At 40.8% G+C, this 19,904-nt stretch overlaps 1 protein-coding gene across 1 annotated transcript in view; it reads right to left on the bottom strand.

Moving 5' to 3' along the window:
• Positions 1-12,594, bottom strand: part of LOC306931809 (solute carrier family 25 member 36-A) — a 29,564-nt gene extending 16,970 nt beyond the window's left edge. The window contains exons 1-3 of the mRNA XM_079513420.1: positions 12,124-12,594; positions 7,788-7,952; positions 2,782-2,859 (exon numbers count right to left, since the gene is read on the bottom strand). Coding sequence (XP_079369546.1) covers positions 2,782-2,859; positions 7,788-7,952; positions 12,124-12,164 — 284 coding nt within the window. The 5' untranslated portion in view covers positions 12,165-12,594. The remainder of the gene's footprint in view (positions 1-2,781; positions 2,860-7,787; positions 7,953-12,123) is intronic.
• Between the last annotated feature and the right edge of the window lie 7,310 nt (positions 12,595-19,904).

Below are 19,904 nucleotides of genomic sequence, written 5' to 3'. Positions count from 1 at the left end.
GCCATTCTGCCATAGAGAAGTCTAAAAACTATATAGAAATCCATGAATATCTCAAAGAGTTAATAATATTGTAGCGCCGTTTATATTTCCACTAATTAGGGAATCTATTATTCATATCCAACACCCTTCCTGGCGTCTCTGCTTCAGCCTATGACTAAATTCTAAAAACCGACAGTTTTACATGCCTAATGCCATGTTGCTGATGCTGCCATGTTCCTAATTATCACAAGACCAATGCCAACAGTTCTGACCAAAGAAGGTTACTGTGTACACAGGACAGGACCGCTCTTGACTTGACTAACACATAACAAAGACCCCAGTGGTATTTAGCTACAATCCTGAACACACCATGTTTAAGTTGTCTTGACTATAGAGCGTCGCAGTCCCGCCCCCTACCATGGCCCAGGAAATGATTCTCTGTTCATTTTCCTCATAGACATTTCAAAAAGTATTTATTTAAAGACGTTTACGCCGCGGACAAAGCCAACTCGAGTCGTGACAACTCATGACAACAAACACCATTTTTTGGGCCGAACAAATAATTAGAAAGAAGAAGAAAACGGCAGGTTACAACACTTTGTTGTTTTTCTTCTTTGTAATTATTTGGTCCAAAATATTGTGTTTGTTGTCATGAGTTGTCACGACTCGAGTTGGCGTAACCGTCTTTAAATAAATACTAATAGAAATGTCTATGGGAAAAATGCATTGGGAATCATTTCCTGGGCCTGGCGTCGTCATGAAAGGGACTGCGACGCTCTATTACAGACTACGTTGGGAGATCAGATGGAGTGTGCTCCACACACATAGCAAACACCCTGCAGAGCTTATAGTTGGTGGTTGCACCGTTCTGCTCCCGAGGGTATTCCAGTATCATACCACATGGGCAAATATATCATGAATGATTAACGTTATTACATTTCAGAATTCCCTCCCAAAAAAGGCGACTGAATGTAATTAATGTAGCTATACGAGTTGCAGCCTGTACTGTGAATGAAATGCACTCTTTTCTCTTGACACATTGTGAGCTTGTAGATCTGCTAGTGACACCATCATACTTATATTATTACTACATTTATGAAAGAAGTTTAAAATGTTTAATCATTTGACAGCCCTAGTTTTTATCAGATTAATCACAGCTTCAAAATTAATTAATCATTATTCAAACTATTTAGTTCTTTTTTTAGTTTTAGGTGTATATACACACGTTGCTGCGAGCTATTGTCAAAAGCCCATAGAACCACAGAGTAGAGCTGCTTGATTGTTTTTGGTAAATAAAAATCTTCAAATATGTTGTTTTTATAAATAAAACAAAAAAACAAATAACAAAATCCCTTTGGGATTAATAAAGTGACAACTTTTACAATAATGTCCATCCATTACACAAATAAATTCCTTATTTATTTATTTTACATTTGAGGAAAAAAAAGCCAATTTAACACTGAGGTGCCAATGTTTAGGTGGCCCATTCTTCCTGCATCCTTTTGCAATGTGAATCAGTAGGCCTAATCTTTTTACACTTTGCTTCTGTCTCGTCATATATGGGCTATGTGAAATATGCCCATATATGCTGATACTGTAATAATAGCTATTTTCAACTTGTGAAAGCTGAATTGCTTTTATTGTGAAGGCAAATGTTTCTAAACGTCTCACATCTTGCATATTTCCTTGTACCTGCAAATAGCCGATCAACAAGCTCACAATGCGTTCCGGATGCGACACGTTGTGAACTTGCAGATCAATCATTCTCATCAGCATGCAACACATCGTATGACGAAGCACAAGTCAGGCTTCACTTGACAGCTGTGTTTTGTTGGCCGAGGTGTCGTTACACAGCGCTCCTCGACGCAAAAATAATGCTATGGGAAGCTAGTTTTTGGTGGCAGCGTGGCACGTTGTGTTTAATCAAACATCAAGTTTACCTCAGTATTTTTGGGTCGGGACATGACGACATGTTGTACTGTGTCTTGGATGAGCGTGAGCGGCGTGCACATCATCATAGAGTTGTGACTCTGAGCTGCGCGCATCATGATAAGTTTAATTTGCTGTAAGGAGTCGGGACAGATTGGCGTTTTTTCCGCTACATATTCAGGCCTGTTTAGGGTGTGTTTAAGCTGGGTTTTCGCCTAGAAGACTCTGGAAATCTGGGTCACTGTTGTACGAAGTGAACTGTCAAGAGACTGACGTTCACACATGTTCAGGGACAACACTGCGGGTCAAGACTGCACATGCATTAATTGCGTTAAAATATTTATATTTATTAATTAATTAACGCAATTAATTAACACCGTTAACACGATCATTTTGACAGCCTTATTAAAAACATAAAAATATGATGAAATATGGACATACAAGGTTTATGCCTGTAACTGACAACAATGATGACACTGCCATGATGACTAACATTTATAACAAAGAAAGATGCTCTTATCAACTATTCCACTTTCTCTCATGTCCCACATTGCCTGTCATACCCTCTATAGGACAAAGCAGTTGACCTTGTGTAGCCTATGTCAGGGAGACAGTGACAGTAGTCCAGTAATCATCTATTCTATGAAAGCTTATCAAAATGCAGAAAATACAAATGTGTTTATCACGGCACAGTCTATTCTTTGACGCTGGGCATATCTCCATTGACCTTGGTCTGTCTATAACCTGTCAGTATTACTAACCTCCAACACCATGATTATTGACCACCTTCAAAGACATGCTGTGCAGTCCACATATATTCAATAAGTTGGATGCAGATTGCTAAGAGGGTGATGAAAATGTTGATACACTTACCTGGAGGGAGCCACACCCACCAAGTTAGGCCCCAAGCCCCTGAAGAGAGAGCGAGGTCCCTCCTTCTCTAGGATCAACCTGTAGAAGATATAAAGTTATAAACTCACTGTTACTATTGCAACACATCTCCAACTCATGCAGGTGAAGCAAGCCAGATCACACATGTACTGTATGTAGGTGTAGGACAAATACAGAACATTTCCATATACAGTACCCGTTTTCCCAGTATGTATTTGGGAGGGAGTGATAAAGGACTGAAAGGGTGAAAAACTTGTGCCAAATGGTCATCTGTCTGTATCTTCACAAGGGGTTATACAGCATCATCTGACCAACTACCTCAAGCTAAAGCCGTTATACTGCAGCGCTGCCAAATAGCCCACACTGAACTGGCACTGGAACAGACTGCTGTTTTTATACTTTAGACTTCACATTATATACTTTCATAAATTATACGTTACATTAGATACTTTGGTAAATAATCGCCAATGCACATCTCTACCCGTCTAAAAAAATTTAACATTACGCCAAACGCCAATATTTAGTCTGAGTCAGGTATATGTATGTTTGTATGCATGCATGTATGCATGTATACATGTATGTAAATGCAATATTTGCTACAATTTGATTTGGACTGTTAATTTGGAGTCATTTGATGTGCACAACTTTCTGCTCTAATAAATAAATGACCCAGCATGTGTTGTTGTCCACATAATATTATCCAACATTGCGGAGGCAACATCAACCTTTACCAAGGCTGGGCTGAGATGCCTGCACTCGGGTGGATAAGGTATGTATAGGGAACACCTATGATGCTAAAAACGTGTATACACGCCTTCTCTAATCAAACCGGGATGTGCCTTTGATGTGTATACATGTCTTTTGGTCATTTTTAATGATATAAAATGGGATCGTCATTTCTTTCTCCTGTATCTGTTGGTACAGTAATCTCGTTATCAAGGATAAAAATTCCCTTGGGAGAATTGCTTCTAAAATTACTGGCAACCAATTGGAGAGCCTTAATTTATTTTATAATAGACAGCTTCAAAAAAGCCCTGTCTATCTGCTCAAATAGTGCCCACCCACTCAGTTCAGAGTACAGTATATGCTGCTGCCATCTGGCCTTGGCTTGTGTGTCCCTAGGACCACAAAACACAGGTACAAATACTTGTATGTCCCTGCCTCGATCCGAGCAGTCAATGCTGCCGGAAGAAGGTAAAAAACTGTGATGATGATGATGTTTAGTACCTAGCACTCTATGATCTGCTGCAAATCAAATTGCCCTCCGGGGACATTAATAAAGAACGGGCGGCGGTGGCTCAGGGGTAGAGTGGCTGGATGGTAACCGCAAGGTTGCCAGTTCGAACCCGGGCTCCCCCAGAGTTAGCGTTGAAGTGTCCTTAAGCAAGACTGTTGCTGCTGATGTGCTGGTTGGTGCCTTGCATGGTTTCCACCGCCATCGGTGTATGAAATATGAATGCGTGTGTGAATGAGTGAATGTAATGCACCTTGGATAAAGGCGCTATATAAACGCACCATTTAACTTGAACTTGATCGCTGTAATCCATTTTTTGACTCCTGTTGCTAGGCAACACCTTGTTCAGTGCCCCCCGGACATGTTTTGCGCATGTGCGCAGCCGTTCACTTCCTTGTTAACGGACTGACAAATCTTGCCATTCTCTCTAAATCTATGGCACTGTCCATGGTTTTGATCAGAACACAGATGTTCCGTCCTAATTTGGGACTTAACCAAGCATCTCGTTATATTAACGCTTCTAGAGAGAGATCAGACTTGTCAGCGTGAGGTAGTAATGGAACATTCAAAAAACGGTTAATCCCAATACTTGATTCCGATTGGCTGGTTTCTGATAAGTAATTAGTGTTGGAGACACGCCACTGCATGTCGTGTCTCACCACACCTCTCAGCCAGGTTGTGATAATGAACACAAAAGTTGCAATTCAATCTATAAATTTAAGAAAATGTTGAAAAATAGTTGAAAAATATAAATCATCATAAACCTCTTATAATGCATAATTTCCATCTCCATACGATTCTATTAAATGTATTCCTTTGCTTGCCTGTTGTATCAATATTTTGCTGTTCGTTTTGTTGTTATTTGTATTAATGTAATATAAGTAAGATCAAAAAGGGTAGGCACAATATAAGCTACGGCTTCTCTGGCAGCATCATAAGTGTAAGTAGAATGAAATGTTTTAAAACAGGTGGGATTCTGGCCATATCGCTGACAACTAGATGTATTTAACATGCAACAATGTGATATTGACAAAGATGTCCCATTGTCAGCTATTTGAAAACACATGTCAGCTTATCCAAGATGTTGTCCCATTTAAAGCTATTTGAAAACACAGGTCACCTTATCCTACACTTTAGGTCGCCATTCCTTGCATACAAGTCAGATAATGCAAACCAAGTTCCTGCAAGGGCAGAGAAGGATTGTACTGAGCCCAATCCATGTTCTTTCTCTTAGCACTCCCCACGGCAAAACTAAATCAAATGATGTGTTTTACTGTATGTCAGGCACACAGATTTGAACAGTTGATACATTACTGACCAGGGTAAATGTTATGGTAGATGAAAACAAGAAAAGACAGAAGAAACATACATCGCCTCTGTTCAACAATGCAATGCGACTGCACAAATCATGGAGTTCCTGAAAAGGCATAAATAGATTTTGAGCTATTCAGAGAACTAACTGAAAAGTTACTTCAGCCAGGAGGTTCATATGGTTATACACAGCATGTACATTTCCTTGAGCTCGTTTACATCTTACAGGAGGAAGGTGTGCTAATTTATCTTTGTATTAGTTTCTTATAATCTCATAGTCTCTGTAGGTGTGTTTCCATAAAGCAGTTTTTTTGCGCATTAAGGCTCTTGCGCAAAATCTCCTGGATGGAAACACCTCAAAATGCGAATAAGTCTCCATTTTTCGCAAAAACACTTTTTCGCTTGAAGGTGGCGGTTTTGGCTTTTTCGAAAAAAGGGAAATGCGCAAATAGTGTATGGAAACACATGCAGAAAAGGTTTTTAATTAGAAAGCATTGAACTCGCATTATATTGCTTTTGAACAGGATGGGGAGGCAGTGGAGTGAACGGTGGGAGGGTGGCGAGAGAGGGAGAGAGAGTGATGTTGTGGATACATATAAGGTCCCAATTTACTACTACCCGACCGATTAATAATTGTGTAGTGTGTTCAAAGATCCCATATGAACTAAACCTTTATATAACCTAGCTGCCTGGGTCCCTGCAGGCTATTCGATTTCGATCCATGCATATGCTTCATCTATTCTTATATTATATTTATATTCATTGCATAAGATAAGCAACCTAAAACGTGTAGGCTAGGCTATAGCCGATGAAACAAGTTATTCACAACTGTTTGCAGCTGCAATCAATCAATTTACAGTATAAATGACCAGTATGCTCCAATCGAGTCCCACGACATATAGGCTACATGTGCCCCGAATATATTAAGACAAGCATTACACAACAAATCGTTCTTTGTACGTTCGTTCTTTGACTGTAGGTGTCAATACTGTGAAAGCAGCAGATGCCCACTGGCGAGCTGCTGTAGACTGGCTGACGGTCAGCCGCTGACCAGGGATCAGATTACAGCGCAGTATATGGGGTCCCATCCTTTAAACTGAGAGCACGCAGAAAGCGCATCAAATCAATGGTGTGAACATGGATTAGGCCTATTTTACATGAGCCTCACTCAACTGGTAAAACAGTGCCACCTACTGCATATTTCATTAACTTCATTTCATGATTATTTCATATGCGCATTTTATCAGTTTAATGGAAACACTGACAATTTCTTTTTTCGACTTAATGAACATGCGCTTACTTTTTTCGCAAAGGCTTAATGGAATCACACCTTGTGTCAACACTAATCCAGACTGTCATTACCTTTAAGCAGTCATTCATGCCAGAGAGAAGGAAATCAAGGAGATCAATTCTGCTCTTCCCCCAATTAGATCCTGTTTTCCCATACTTTATTTACTGTAACTCAGCTCACTGTAACCGACCCTCTTGATAGAACGCATACATGCTACCTCTCTGCACAAGCTACTGCTCTCTCTGTGATCACAGAAATGCTTTATGGGCACAATAAACTGAAAGTGCATTGCAAGTGCATCCCAATTTTATACTTCATGCAGGTGATCTATAGCTGCTCAGAATAAGATGGACAGCCAATATGCCTCGAGTGGAAATATACTAATGTATAAAAAAACGTGACGTAAAAAATTATAAATTAACCGATCTTCTGTCCTTTCAACGACCAAATGAGGAATTGAATAAAGAGGAGACAGCAACTTATCAATCAAAAGTACAAAATGCATGTCTAGTGGTAGAGTAACAACTACCACTTCTTAAAGTAAAGCTAGTTGAACTGTTATGAATTTTGTGGAAAATAGTGGAATAGTCCTGATTTGACCTCTTTATAGCACACCATCAGGACCCAGACAGGCCAGCCATAAAGGACTCACAGGGCTGAGAGCTTTTGCTCATAAAATAAATGAAAATAAAACCACATTTGAGAATACACTAATACAGTTGTAAAATGTTCTGCTTGGCTAAGCTGACCACTATGTGCTTGTGCCCTGTGTGCAGCTTTCCCTGAGGGCATCGTTGTGGCAGTAGGTTTCAGTGATTGGTTGGCCTTTCCAGGTGGACACCTTCCAGGACAACCAACAACAACGCTCAATCGCTCATGCTGAAGAAGGAACACAAACTCTGCAGCCAACCCTGACTTGGTCAGCCAAGGGGGAGGAACAGCCACGTTATGCATCAGGAATAGTTACTCTGGCTTTGGTTACACGCAAATATTTTTTTAGTTTGCTAAATAATGATCATAAAGACACAAAAACAACTTGAAATGCATGCTAAAGGCAGCCGACGACGAAATGAACATACTAAATGACAAAACTAACTACAGGACATTGTAATTAATGGCACTGTGATCAGCCTTGTTTGTTTAGGTACCCACTTGAGGCAGTGCAGGGGGCCAGGCGGGGACATGCGGGCAACACTGGCTCCATTGACCGTGCTGAGCTGCACCTCAGATACATAGAAGGTGACGGAGGACGACTGCAGCCGTGTCTTCACTACTTCCAGTGGACATGTCAATATGGCTCCTACCGTTCCTCCACATCTGGCAGAGGGACAGAGACAACAAGGGGGAGGGGGATATGGTAAGAACAGAAGGATGTGGGTGGGGAGAATATGCATTGAACAGAGAATATGACAATTAGCACAGTAGATTTCAAACCTTTCCATGCCAAGCATCCCAAAATGTAACCCCAAATGGCTTATAAATTGGCCATTTCATTATAAAACGGACATACCGTACTGTAGGGAAGCCAGGGTTAGAGTTATGAAAACTGGCACATTTAGACAGCATACATATACTGTGTGTGTGTGTGTGTGTGTGCCTATGCATCTTCAAGTCTAAATGAATGGAACAAGAGTCATTGTGTACTTTCCTCGCTCTAGTGATGCAAATAAATAAAGCTTTGCAAGGTGGGAATGCAAGACAGGCGAGCACGAGGGTGGAGAGTGCTGATTTCAATACAGACATTAGGCATGGGGCATTGGGGCAGGTACACGGTTAACCGTGTGTACATGGAAATGATTCACCATCCAGTTGAAATTCAAATAAATTAGAAGAGAATATGAATTATGAATATGAACTACTCAAATGTTATATTTAATTATTCCTCAAGCAGAGCATGCAACACAATTTAACGTTTTTTTTCTGTTTTTTTTAATGACGATCAGCAGTTCTCAGACAAGATGCTCATTAAGTGTACTACACGTGCTTGGTTCTAATATAGGACACAGTACACCTTTTTTGCTATCAAAGTTTGTAAACTGCAGCAATAGTTACAGACACGCAAGTAAAGTTCATGTACCAGCCAGGCTTTAGGTGTTTGATGGGGTTATGACAATGAACCTCTCTACTGGGTCCTCCAGAGCCGCTACTAAATCTACAGTACATAACTTCTAAAGGCAGGGGTTGCGGATAGGTTTAGGCAGATTTGTATTCTATATAAATCCCAGTTAAAGTTGTACTTTAATTTTGAATGTCTTCGTTTAGACATAAACGAAGACCATAGCTCTGAAACCATAGCTGATAAAGAGACAATTAGTAAACACAAGGCAGTAGAAAAGAAACATTTCCAGAAAGACAGATGATGACGAACTCTATTTGAACAGTGTTTAGCTGTTGACTGTTGCTGCATTCAAATAAGTAAGTTACAAAACATATAACATAATGATGCAGTTGGTGTGTCCAAGAAACAAATATGATGCCATGTGCAGGTAATCAACATTCCCAACTGTACATATTTACCCCCCAAAAAAATGGCGTCTGGCCATTACCCAAATGACCATCACTAACCGACATGGTACAACATTGTTGTTTCTGGAATTCTAAAGATCTGTGACACGTGGCTGCAGAATGGCCCAGCATGGGAACAAGAGATCCAGTCAGGAATGTTTTGTTTCCTAGTACAACACCACGCGTCTGATAAATGGCTCCTAACTTGCTAAGTTAGTAACTGTAAGTTAGGTGTATTAGTTGCCAGGTACATTCATTTACAAATAACCATAATTTTGCCTCAACTATTAGGAGCAGTGGGCAGACATTCTGCCCCAGTAGTTTTGATCAATCAGTCACTTCTATTAAGTTGACAGTCACATACAAATTGACCCTGTGACTGAGTGGTATGTCACTCAGTGCATTGTCTAAAAAATCCCCCCCCCATCCCAACCTCTGGCAACTACATACACCCAAACAAACCATCAAATTGTTTCAAGTCTGACAATTGTACACAAATGACCAATTCCTGAAATAGATTCACAATTTATTAGCTTAAGAGAGTCTGGTAATCAGAAGGTCACTGGTTCGCCCACTGGCCAAACCCAGTGAAGCTGAAACACAGCTAGCCCTAGGACGGCTCTTGTTGTTTCATACAGTATACAGTATTTCACATACATGAGCCATAGAACCGTCGTACTTACTTTCTGTTCGGGTTCGAAATTGGCGGCCTAAATGTGATAAATGCTCCGTTTGTACTCACCCATTCAATAATTCCAAAGACGTGGAGTGAAATATGGTCCTCTAGTTTTATATCCATGTGAAAGTTCTGGCACAAAACGTGTATTTAGTCAATTATCACCACTTTTTCAAGAGATGCACACGGACGTCTTTCTCTCCGGGCAAAGGGGCCCGGAATGATCGATGGACTGATTATACGAATACGTCCTGTTTACCGCAGACGTCATTAGCAATTGACCAGGGAAACACAAAAGTTTGGGTCACACAATTGGCAGGTGGTGTGATTAATTACCCAGCACCTATCGCAAGGCACCTGCCAATTGTGTGACCCAAACTTTTGTTTCCCCCTGGTCAATTGGTGATATTTCACTCCACGTCTTTGGAATTATTTAATGGGCGAGTACAAACGGAGCATTTATCACATTTAGGCCGCCAATTTGGAACCCGAACAGAAAGTAAGTGCGACGGTTCTATGGCTCATGTATGTGAAATACTGTGTACTGTATGAAACAACAAAAGCCGTTCTAGGGCTAAAACACAGCATATTAATAAGGTCTATAAAATAATTGAACACAAGCTCTCTGTTTGCATATTGCATTGTCTTTACAAGACAATACTACTGCCTTTTTGTCATATTATATAATAGATAATAGATTTATGACAGAGAGAAGCAGTACCCTCTTCCAGTGGTGTATCATGATAAGATAGGCAGATAACGGAGAACACTAAGATAAGATCTGAAGTTTACCTACAACCAGAAAAACTATAATACAAGATCATAATGGGCTGGGCTTGACCTGCAGCAACAGAATAACTGACTACAGTTATCTTTACTTGGGGTTAATATTAAATCAGTAGTAAAGCAGCCGTGGTAGTCGAGGCAGCAAAGTCCTGTCAACAGAGTTTTGTCCACCGGCATGCCAATGTGTTATCTTTAACATAATTACATAATAATTTCGTTTTAGTTAGTTTCCCCATGGAGATCAATGGGTTCGTCTTACAGTATGAATAGCAGGACTTATAAATAACACTTGTTGTCAAGTATAGTATATACTATACAAGTGATTTTGACTCACTGACACTGTATTATCGGGGACCTTGGAGTGTCACTAATGTTATGTTTTCAATCTACATAAAACAGCTGAAACATGGACTGTAGCTAAAAAGCCTTACAGGAAGTGCTGAAAGGGTTATTATCATAATACGATAAACAGAAAATCATTAATATTGTAACATTTAGCACCCTGAGCTGGAGGTCTTTCACAGGGTCGTTACAATATATAGAACAGATATGAGTGTGCTAATCATAAAACAAGTGACACAATGTATTTCGCATGATTTTACTAGTGTTTTCCTTCGCTTGTAACTGAATGCAGGAGTCAGTCATCATCTTTACACTATCCTCATTCCATGAGCACCCCCCCATCCACTGCCGCTCCCTCCTGAACCTGCTGCCTTATTATTTAGGAAACATGTCCTGACAAAATATTAACTGCAAGGGTTGAGGAATGTTTATTTTTTGTTACCTTTTACCTTTTTTTTTTCTGTGTAAAATGATTAACCTAACAGCATTCACTTTTTCACTAGCCTACTTTTAATCTCCTTGTCTTGTGCAAGTGCAATCAAAATAAAACTACAGTACTGACTCGCTAAACCAACCACGTGCCATTTCTCTAAACATTGACCCGACTGGATATATGCCTAAAATTGTATGCAGGCATGTTATCTTTGTAATCTGGGCGTGTTTGTTTTGGTTGTCTATGGCTTAGTTATATTGTACACGATAAGAGCCGATCGAAGCCCACCTCGAGTCGACCGTGGTAGCTTAAATAGAGATGTTGTTTAACAGCTGTACATACTACTAAATGACTCAAATAAAGCCAATGTCGTTATTAAACTGAGTCGTAATTTCAAAGATCTTACAACCAACCAACAACATCCCCCACCCACCTCCCAGTCCTCAGTGAGTGGTGACACTGGATCTAAACACTACGTGCTCGTGAATTGGGTTAATATCGCAACCTTCTGCGACTCACAAACGTTTGCTATTGCTAGACACAGTGATATTATTGTATCAGACACTACCACCATAGGTAACCCCAACAGTCATAGGTATGTGGCTAAAGTAATAATTATAATCTAAATAATATTGTCATCGCCTACCACATCTTCAACACTTGGCTAGCCACTGCAGCTAGCCTGGTCGCAGAGGCAGAGCAGCTAGCTAGCTGAACCGTCGCATATGTCTGACATTTTCACTTACCCTCCAGCAAACAGATAAACCATGGTGTCTCTCTGACTCATTCTTTAGCATTATTCAGGATCCGTCCTCGGGACTCCACTCGGGCAAAGGGGGAGTCACGACGACGACGACAGGGAAACCTCCAAATCAGCTAGTCAGTGTTATTAGTCTGCGTTGTTGTTGTGGTGGAGGTCAGTCAGTTGCCAGAAGAAAAAAACGAGGACATGTACAGCTAACGGTAGCAGCCTAAGCTAACGTTAGCTCCCCGAGCAGCTGACGCTGCACCCCCGGAGAAATCAACCTAGGAGTCAGAGCAGCAGCAGTTGTGGGTCTCCTCCTCGTAAATCAGAATAATGCTTGTTCACCATAGTGTGTGTCTAATATACGATGTTATGGAAAATCCCCCCAGATGCATTAATGAGTCGGCCTCACATTCACACCGTGCCTGCCTGCCTCACTGAGTGAGCGCCGTGAGACAGCTCACAATGTTTATCGACGAATGGGAAGCCGCACAACAGAGACTCTGATTGGCTGATGTGTCGTTTAAAGCCCGCCCTATCACTACCTCTTCACGTGACAAAGTTGCCGTCGCTGTGGCGAATGGCCGAGATCATGAAGGATGCAGCAGTCTGTCTATGCTGCCAGCCACTGCAGCCAGGCTGGCTCCATGAATGGATGCTCCGAAAGACACTAGTGAATACTCAGTTGAGTATTCGCTTGTACTCAAGTATTCGCTTGAGTCAGTGAACGTATCGGTGAACCCAACAAACCCAATTGGTCCATATAAGCAATCAGGGCTGCCAACATTGGACTGAGAATCCAGGAGGGTTTTTTTGAGGGGGCGGGGGGACTCTAGCCTAAAATGTCAGAATCGATAAATACATCCATCTACGAGAGTCTAAATCTTAAACTAGGACTCCCCAAGCGAGTGGGTGACAATATCACACGAAAAGATGGTACCTACCTAGGAGTAGGATCCATCCTGGAGGCAAATCTTTCCGGTGATAAAATGGCCACCAACGTAATAAAAAAATCAACCAAAAATCTCCTCACTGGTCAACAAAAACACCTTGAAGACCCTAACAGGAGCCCTAGTACAAGGTTTCTTCGACTATGCATGCACGGGTACCACAGCACCTCAAAGGCCCTTAAAACAAGGCTCCAGACTTCCCAAAACAAGTCTGAACCCACCTCACCCCTGCCCATTTTGACAGGCTGGAATAGTTTAGGGTTGACAGAGTACAACATCTTGCAATGAGTCTGGTCCAACATTCGCTACACCACCAAGATACCCATGTAGTATACCTATCTAAATACTTCCTTAATGTCAACGAAGTCCACACCCACAACACCAGTAGTTCAACAAACCATGTGCAACCCAGATTCGGCACAACAAGGGACTAAATTAATTTTGCTCCAATGCCACCAAAAGGAACGCCCTACCAACTGGCCCCCATAAAATCTTAATCCCCCCCCACCCCTCTTCCCCTGCTGTTTATGTTTTTTCCCAGTTTACCTCCTTTTATGATGATTTCCTGTTTTTGGTTATATCTCTAAATGTTCTGAATCTGATTAATTGAAAATGGTTTACCCTATTGTAAACAAGTGTAATGCTTTATGGTGTTGTCCACAGTTAACAGTTTTTGTATTGAGTTGTGCTTGAAATGTACGTACTGTAATTCTGCAAACTGTTAATAGATACTTCAATCAATCAATCAATCAATCAAGCATTGAATTATTTAGTAATTTTCTCCACCAGGCCGAAGGCATAGGGAGAGAGTATGTTTTGCACTCCGTCCGTCAGTGTGTGCGTGTGTGCGTGCATGCATGCATGTGTGCATGCGTGTGCGTGTGCGTGCGTCCGTCCGTCTGCGTACAGCTAATCTCCAGCACCGTTAACCCGGTCGATGCCAAACTTTGCACACACACTCCCTGGATGCCAACAAACCTCTGCCCCATTTTCCACAACGGCCTGTTATAGCGCCACCATGAGGCAGCTTTTCACCTTTTTACCTATAACTGCACTGATCCGCATGAAACATTGCACGCACACTCCCTAGAGGCATTTGACCTGTATTTTTCACATCTGCCTTTTATAGCGCCACCAAGAGGCCGACTTTTGTAAAACACATTTTTTTATATTACTCCTCCAGATTATGTCCAAAAATCCCGCAGATCGTTACACATCACAGTATCTCTATAGTCATGTGCTCAAGACGGATCTGTCCGATATTTCATATTCCATTCCTAATTGGCTAACATTGGCTTTCAAAGTTTGCAGGATTGGCCCGTTTTGAACAAAAAGCCTCAAATCATGAACGCAGCGTGCAATTTACGAGAAATGTTTCACGCACTTTCCTACTAGGCTGAGGAATATATCCGACCCTTTTCACATTTCCCTGTTATAGCACCACCAACAGGTGGATTTTTGCAAAACACATTTTTGGAACAAAATGCCTCAAATCATCCAATTGCCATCAAAGGTGTAAGAAGAAATGTGCACCCTTTTCACATTGGCCTATTATAGCGCCACCAGGAGGCCACAACCTGACCTGGCCTAGTGGCGACCTGTGCCCCGAGGGGCACTTTTTCTAGTTTCCTGTGTTCTGGTGAATTTTGGGAGTTTGATACTTTTATCAGGCTCGCTTTACTAGCATTGAAAATGATGGGTACAGTTTCAGCCCTGAAACATGATTGTCGTACTGCGTACGAGCGTCATGTAAACCATGGCTATTTCAGCCATTAAAACCAGTAGGCCTACAGAATTTGATTTGATCTGATGACTGAAGCAATGTAAGACCCATGTTTAATAATAACCACCACCAAGTGAGCATCTATGATTGCATTGTATGCATGCACTGCCCAGACCCCCCAAGCATAGTAACCTCGCGTCACCAGGCTTTTACAAGAATAGTAGATAAAGTTAATGTGCTCTGGTGAATTTTGGGAGTTTGATACTGAGAAATAACAATAATAATAATAATAAAACAGCATAGATCAAATAGGCACAAAATACAATACCAGAAATGAGTCAATAAAACACAACAGAAGTGACAATGCAGGAGACTCCTGCAGGATCCAGGGGTGTTGGCAGCACTGCACACTTGGTGTTTCCAAGCCTATTAGCGCCTATTAGTTATTTCTCATGATCAGCCAAAATTGACAACGCCACTCAAACTAACCCGACGGCCACCGGGTCACTGCTAACAGCTCTATCGCTCCTTCTCTATCGATGGTTTTAATAGTGATTTGCTGGAAGGTGTGCAATTCTACGCTGTGATTGGCTGAGCATCGCATAATGGGTGTGTCACAGGTGACACCTGTTATAAATGGGCACGCCGAACCATAGCGCACTCGCATATTATTAGTTTGCATTGCATAGTGCACTCAGTGCGCTATTTCCGAACCCTATAAAAATTTGAGGACGGAATTGGCGCCAAAGGTGTAAGTAGGTTAACGTATCTATCGCTCCTTCACCTGGGTGAAATGTACTCACAATACACTCATATCATATCCATTTGGGGATATCCCCAAATGGTTATAGTAATAATAATAATAGCTCAGATTTATGTAGCGCTTTTAAGTACCCAAAGTCACTTAAAGGAACCAACTTTAAAACAAAAAAGAAGCTATATGCATCCAAAGAACACAAAAACGTTAAAGAAAAAAATACTTTTAAAGTGGCTTGAGATTCAAGTAGGCTCAAGTAGTCAGACTGGATATAGGTCTGTTTGTTTGTTTGTTTTTTTCTACCTATACTCAAGTGTCAAGAATAATTTATTTTTCCAACACATAAACCTCCCTAATGGGAAAGTGTTACATAACCATAGTGGATTTGGCAAGCCAGAATGCAGAATGCACCAAAAGAAAGGATAGATTGTTGCAGCTGCTCATGATGAGTGTGGTGAATTTGGAAATTGATTCTGCAATGGAAGAGTACAGATTTGAGCCTTACTGGCATGTAGTATCCTTTGGAAAATGCAGTTTACTCATTTGAACTGCAGAATAAAATACATACGCCCTCTTAGTTTCATAATTAGAGCTGCTTATTTAACAAGCCCAGATCATGTGCCACGAGTTGCTGTGGATGGTGTAGACCTAATTGTGTTACCAACTGACTGGCCTCTGTATGAAAGAGACAGGGCAGGAGAATCGGTCGTCTGCGGTCCCTGACCCCAACTGCCAGGGTGTGTCAAGCAAAACTCATAACACAATTTGATCCTTTGTCCACACAAAACGTGAAGTCAGCAGCAGCCCAGACATTTTTTCAGAGCATAGTTGCCATAGCTGACGCAGGACATTATTAAAAGCAGCACCACACTTGATCGATCCAGTCATAGTGAGTCATTTCAACAGTCAATGGTATTGTCAAAATGCCTTTTGGTTCTCTGTTGTGAGATACAGGCTGGGTAGCGTGCAAACTAGTGACAGGTCAATGTAGCCAACATATCCATGACAGCACCCAATAGTACAGTACAACCACTCTTCTAATGACGCAAATAAATCTTAAGGGGATACACATGATTCTGTCCGTGTGGGTACCTATTACTGCTTTTATGTAATAGTTTTGCTCTTGGCTTGGGTGGGCCTTGACACAACACCACCAGACTTGGGTCATTTCTGAACATGTTGGTGCCCTAGGTCAGTCAGACACACTGTCGCCCACTTCACACAAAACACAAACAGCCACCATGTTTCAATTGCAATGCAACAGTGTGTACTGTGTTACTACAGCACCAAACATAAACACACCGACAAGTATGCCTGACATCCTCAAAATGCCATGTATTTATACATTTTACTTACATCAATATTAATCTGTGTGACACATGTGCCTTCAATTTACCATGTCTAGTCTACTCTACACTTGTAATTGGGGTGGTGGTGGCTCAGGGGTAGAGTGGCTGGATGGAAACCGTGAGGTTGCCAGTTCGAACCCAGGCTCCCCCAGAGTTACTGTCGAAGTGTCCTTGAGCAAGACACTGAACCCCAAATTGCTCCCGATGTGCTAGTTGGTGCCTTGCATGGTTTCCGCTGCCATCGGTGTATGAATGTGTGTGTGAATGGGTGAATGTAATGCACAATCTCTGTAAAGCGCCTTGGATAAAGGCGCTATATAAATGCACCATTTACCATTTTAATTGGATACACATTATTTAAAAACACATTTAGAATTAATGAGATATTTATAGTCGATAAAGCTAACTTAAAGCACACCCATTTTCAACCTTATCTTAATATAAGTAAATAGGTTGAAATGGCTTATTGTTGGTATTAGCTGATATGAGAACGAGGGTATCTACCTTATTTCCTATGCGCTAAACCCCTGGGAGATGGATTGCTAAGGTGAAGCGCCACAGTCCCCTACCATCAGCTCCACAGTCCCCTACCATCAGCTCCACAGTCCCCTACCATCAGCTCCACAGTCCCCTACCATCAGCTCCACAGTCCCCTACCATCAGCTCCACAGTCCCCTACCATCAGCTCCACCCAGTGCTTTCCGTTGGGCGATACCCCGGATCAAATCTAGAACATTGTGGCCTTTGGCTCGAATATTGTTCCCTTTGCACTCTACTTACATTTACCATATTGTTTGTTGATGAGGGTTCATGACTCTGATTTCAAACTTGTAAGTAGTTCTGTATTAATTAAGAGTCTGAAAATTTGTAAATTGATGTTGGGAATGGCAATGTGAGCTGAACATCAAAGCATGGACCAGACTGTCCATGTTTGCTTATGAGCATAGTGTATTTTTAGTCTGTTTGTCTAGTTTGTTTTGTCAGGCCTGCATCTCTGTGTCTTTTAGGCAGTACATTTTTTGGTAAACATTCAAAGTCTGAACTTTGAGAGTAAACACTGGGCTGAGACTGGGCTTTTAGTATGACACTCCAGCCCATAAAGCTTATTGCAGTAGCCTCACTTTAGTTTAGTTTGGCTTTACACATGTTTGATGTGCAGCATTTACAATAGCATCTCTTGGGGCCTTATTACTTTATATCAGAGCAGTCAGTGCCTTCATATGGTTTCTATAAATGTATACAGTACATCAGCAATTTTTATTTTAGCATGTAGCCTATAATTGTACAGTGCCAGAAGCGTGATAACTCAAAACAGGCTTTATAGAGTATGTTTATATTTTTTAGTGTCAAGTTCAGTTCACCTTATCTGGTGTGAGTCCCACTGACCTAAAAATGGTTCAAAAACTGAAGTTCATCACCCCACCCCTATTAGGTGGAGATCCTCAATGTGTATCATGGGGCAACCATATTAGGGTGCTCCCTTATAAAGAGAATTGATTTGGGGAATACCCAACAGTGAAGTAATCTTTGGTGGTTCTCTGCATGATACCGTCACCATATTAGGACAATGCCTTTTGTGGTGGTTTGAAGGGCAGGTTCTGTAAAAAAAAATGCATTTAGGCATTTGGTTAGGAATTAGGAATAGGCCTACCGGCTTGTGTTTTTACCTAATGCTATGTTACTGTAAGCTCATTTTAATATCGATTAGATTTAATTGACATTAGACATTAATGTGCAGTATGGAGAGGAGGGTGTTCAATCATAAGCCAAGATGAAAGGTTGAAATTACAAATTTATAAAACAAATTCCATGCTAGATCAAATTATGTAGCTCATACATAGATACGTTACTTATGTCAATGAATAACCCTTTTGATATGTTTAAAGTTTACTTTTTGATCTCAGTTTATAATTTAATTATTTGCTAAAAACATTTTTGCATTAAACAAAACCATTCTGTATAAATGTTATATAATGCTCCCTCCAATAGACAGTTCCCCTTTTGTAGCTGGTGCTGTGAAAGCACATTGGAAACTGATTTGTAAACCTGTGTGGAAAAGTTTGGAAAGGTTTGATATTATCTAAAATAATCAATCATCAACTAATGTTTGGCTACGTGTGTGTGTGTGTGTGTGTGTGTGTGTGTGTGTGTGTGTGTGTGTGTGTGTGTGTGTGTGTGTGTGTGTGTGTGTGTGTGTGTGTGTCTATTACTTTGTAACAGAAAATCGATACTTGAGTCCTAAAACTCCTTGAACAAATTCAATGAGCAAAGAAAATAATGATGTTACGACAAAGAGAATGATATGTACCATAATTCATTTTCTATGAGAACTTAAAGACTCATTATTAATAAGTGGCACTGTGTGTTTCTACGCAAAAAGATGTATCTTCTTGCACTGTATGTACAGTAACTCTCTGCAGGCATGAAGACACCTTTGTCATGAGAAGTATTTATGTATAGACATACATGCATGCAGCATGGTTGTTTGTTTATTTGTTTCATTATTTCATGTGTGCTTGGCACCTTGACTGAAGAAGCTTAAACTTCAGCTAGCTTTAGCAAAAGAAGGATTCTCTCTAACATTGTGTTATTGAAGTTGGCTGCTCTTTGAACAGAATTCAAAGGTATGCCCAAAATTCAAGGGTACAACAAATAACCACTAATGGCCTGGTTCCAAAGCCATACATTCAAAGCCATTACTATCATGGCACAATGAGACATTTCGAAATAAAAAATGCTATACTATTGACGATTATGAACATTGAAAATGTACTGTTGTAAATAAATGAGATCTAGAAATACATGTTGTCTCATTTTGACCTATGGTAGCCTAATGGGTTTGAATGGATCGATGGCTAACTATGGGTTGGGTTGGATATTATAACCAGGTCAGATGTGTGCTAGCGGTCAATAAACACTCGTTATAGACCAGCTAAACTAAGACATTAGTTCTAAAGATATATAACTAAAGATATTGGTTCATGTTGACGTTTAAGTCAACAT

Source organism: Electrona antarctica, assembly GCF_951216825.1.
Source record: "Electrona antarctica genome assembly, chromosome: 11".
NCBI classification, from domain to species: domain Eukaryota; kingdom Metazoa; phylum Chordata; class Actinopteri; order Myctophiformes; family Myctophidae; genus Electrona; species Electrona antarctica.
Note: the sequence above shows the minus strand (reverse complement) of the source record. Positions and strands in the feature narration are given on the sequence as shown.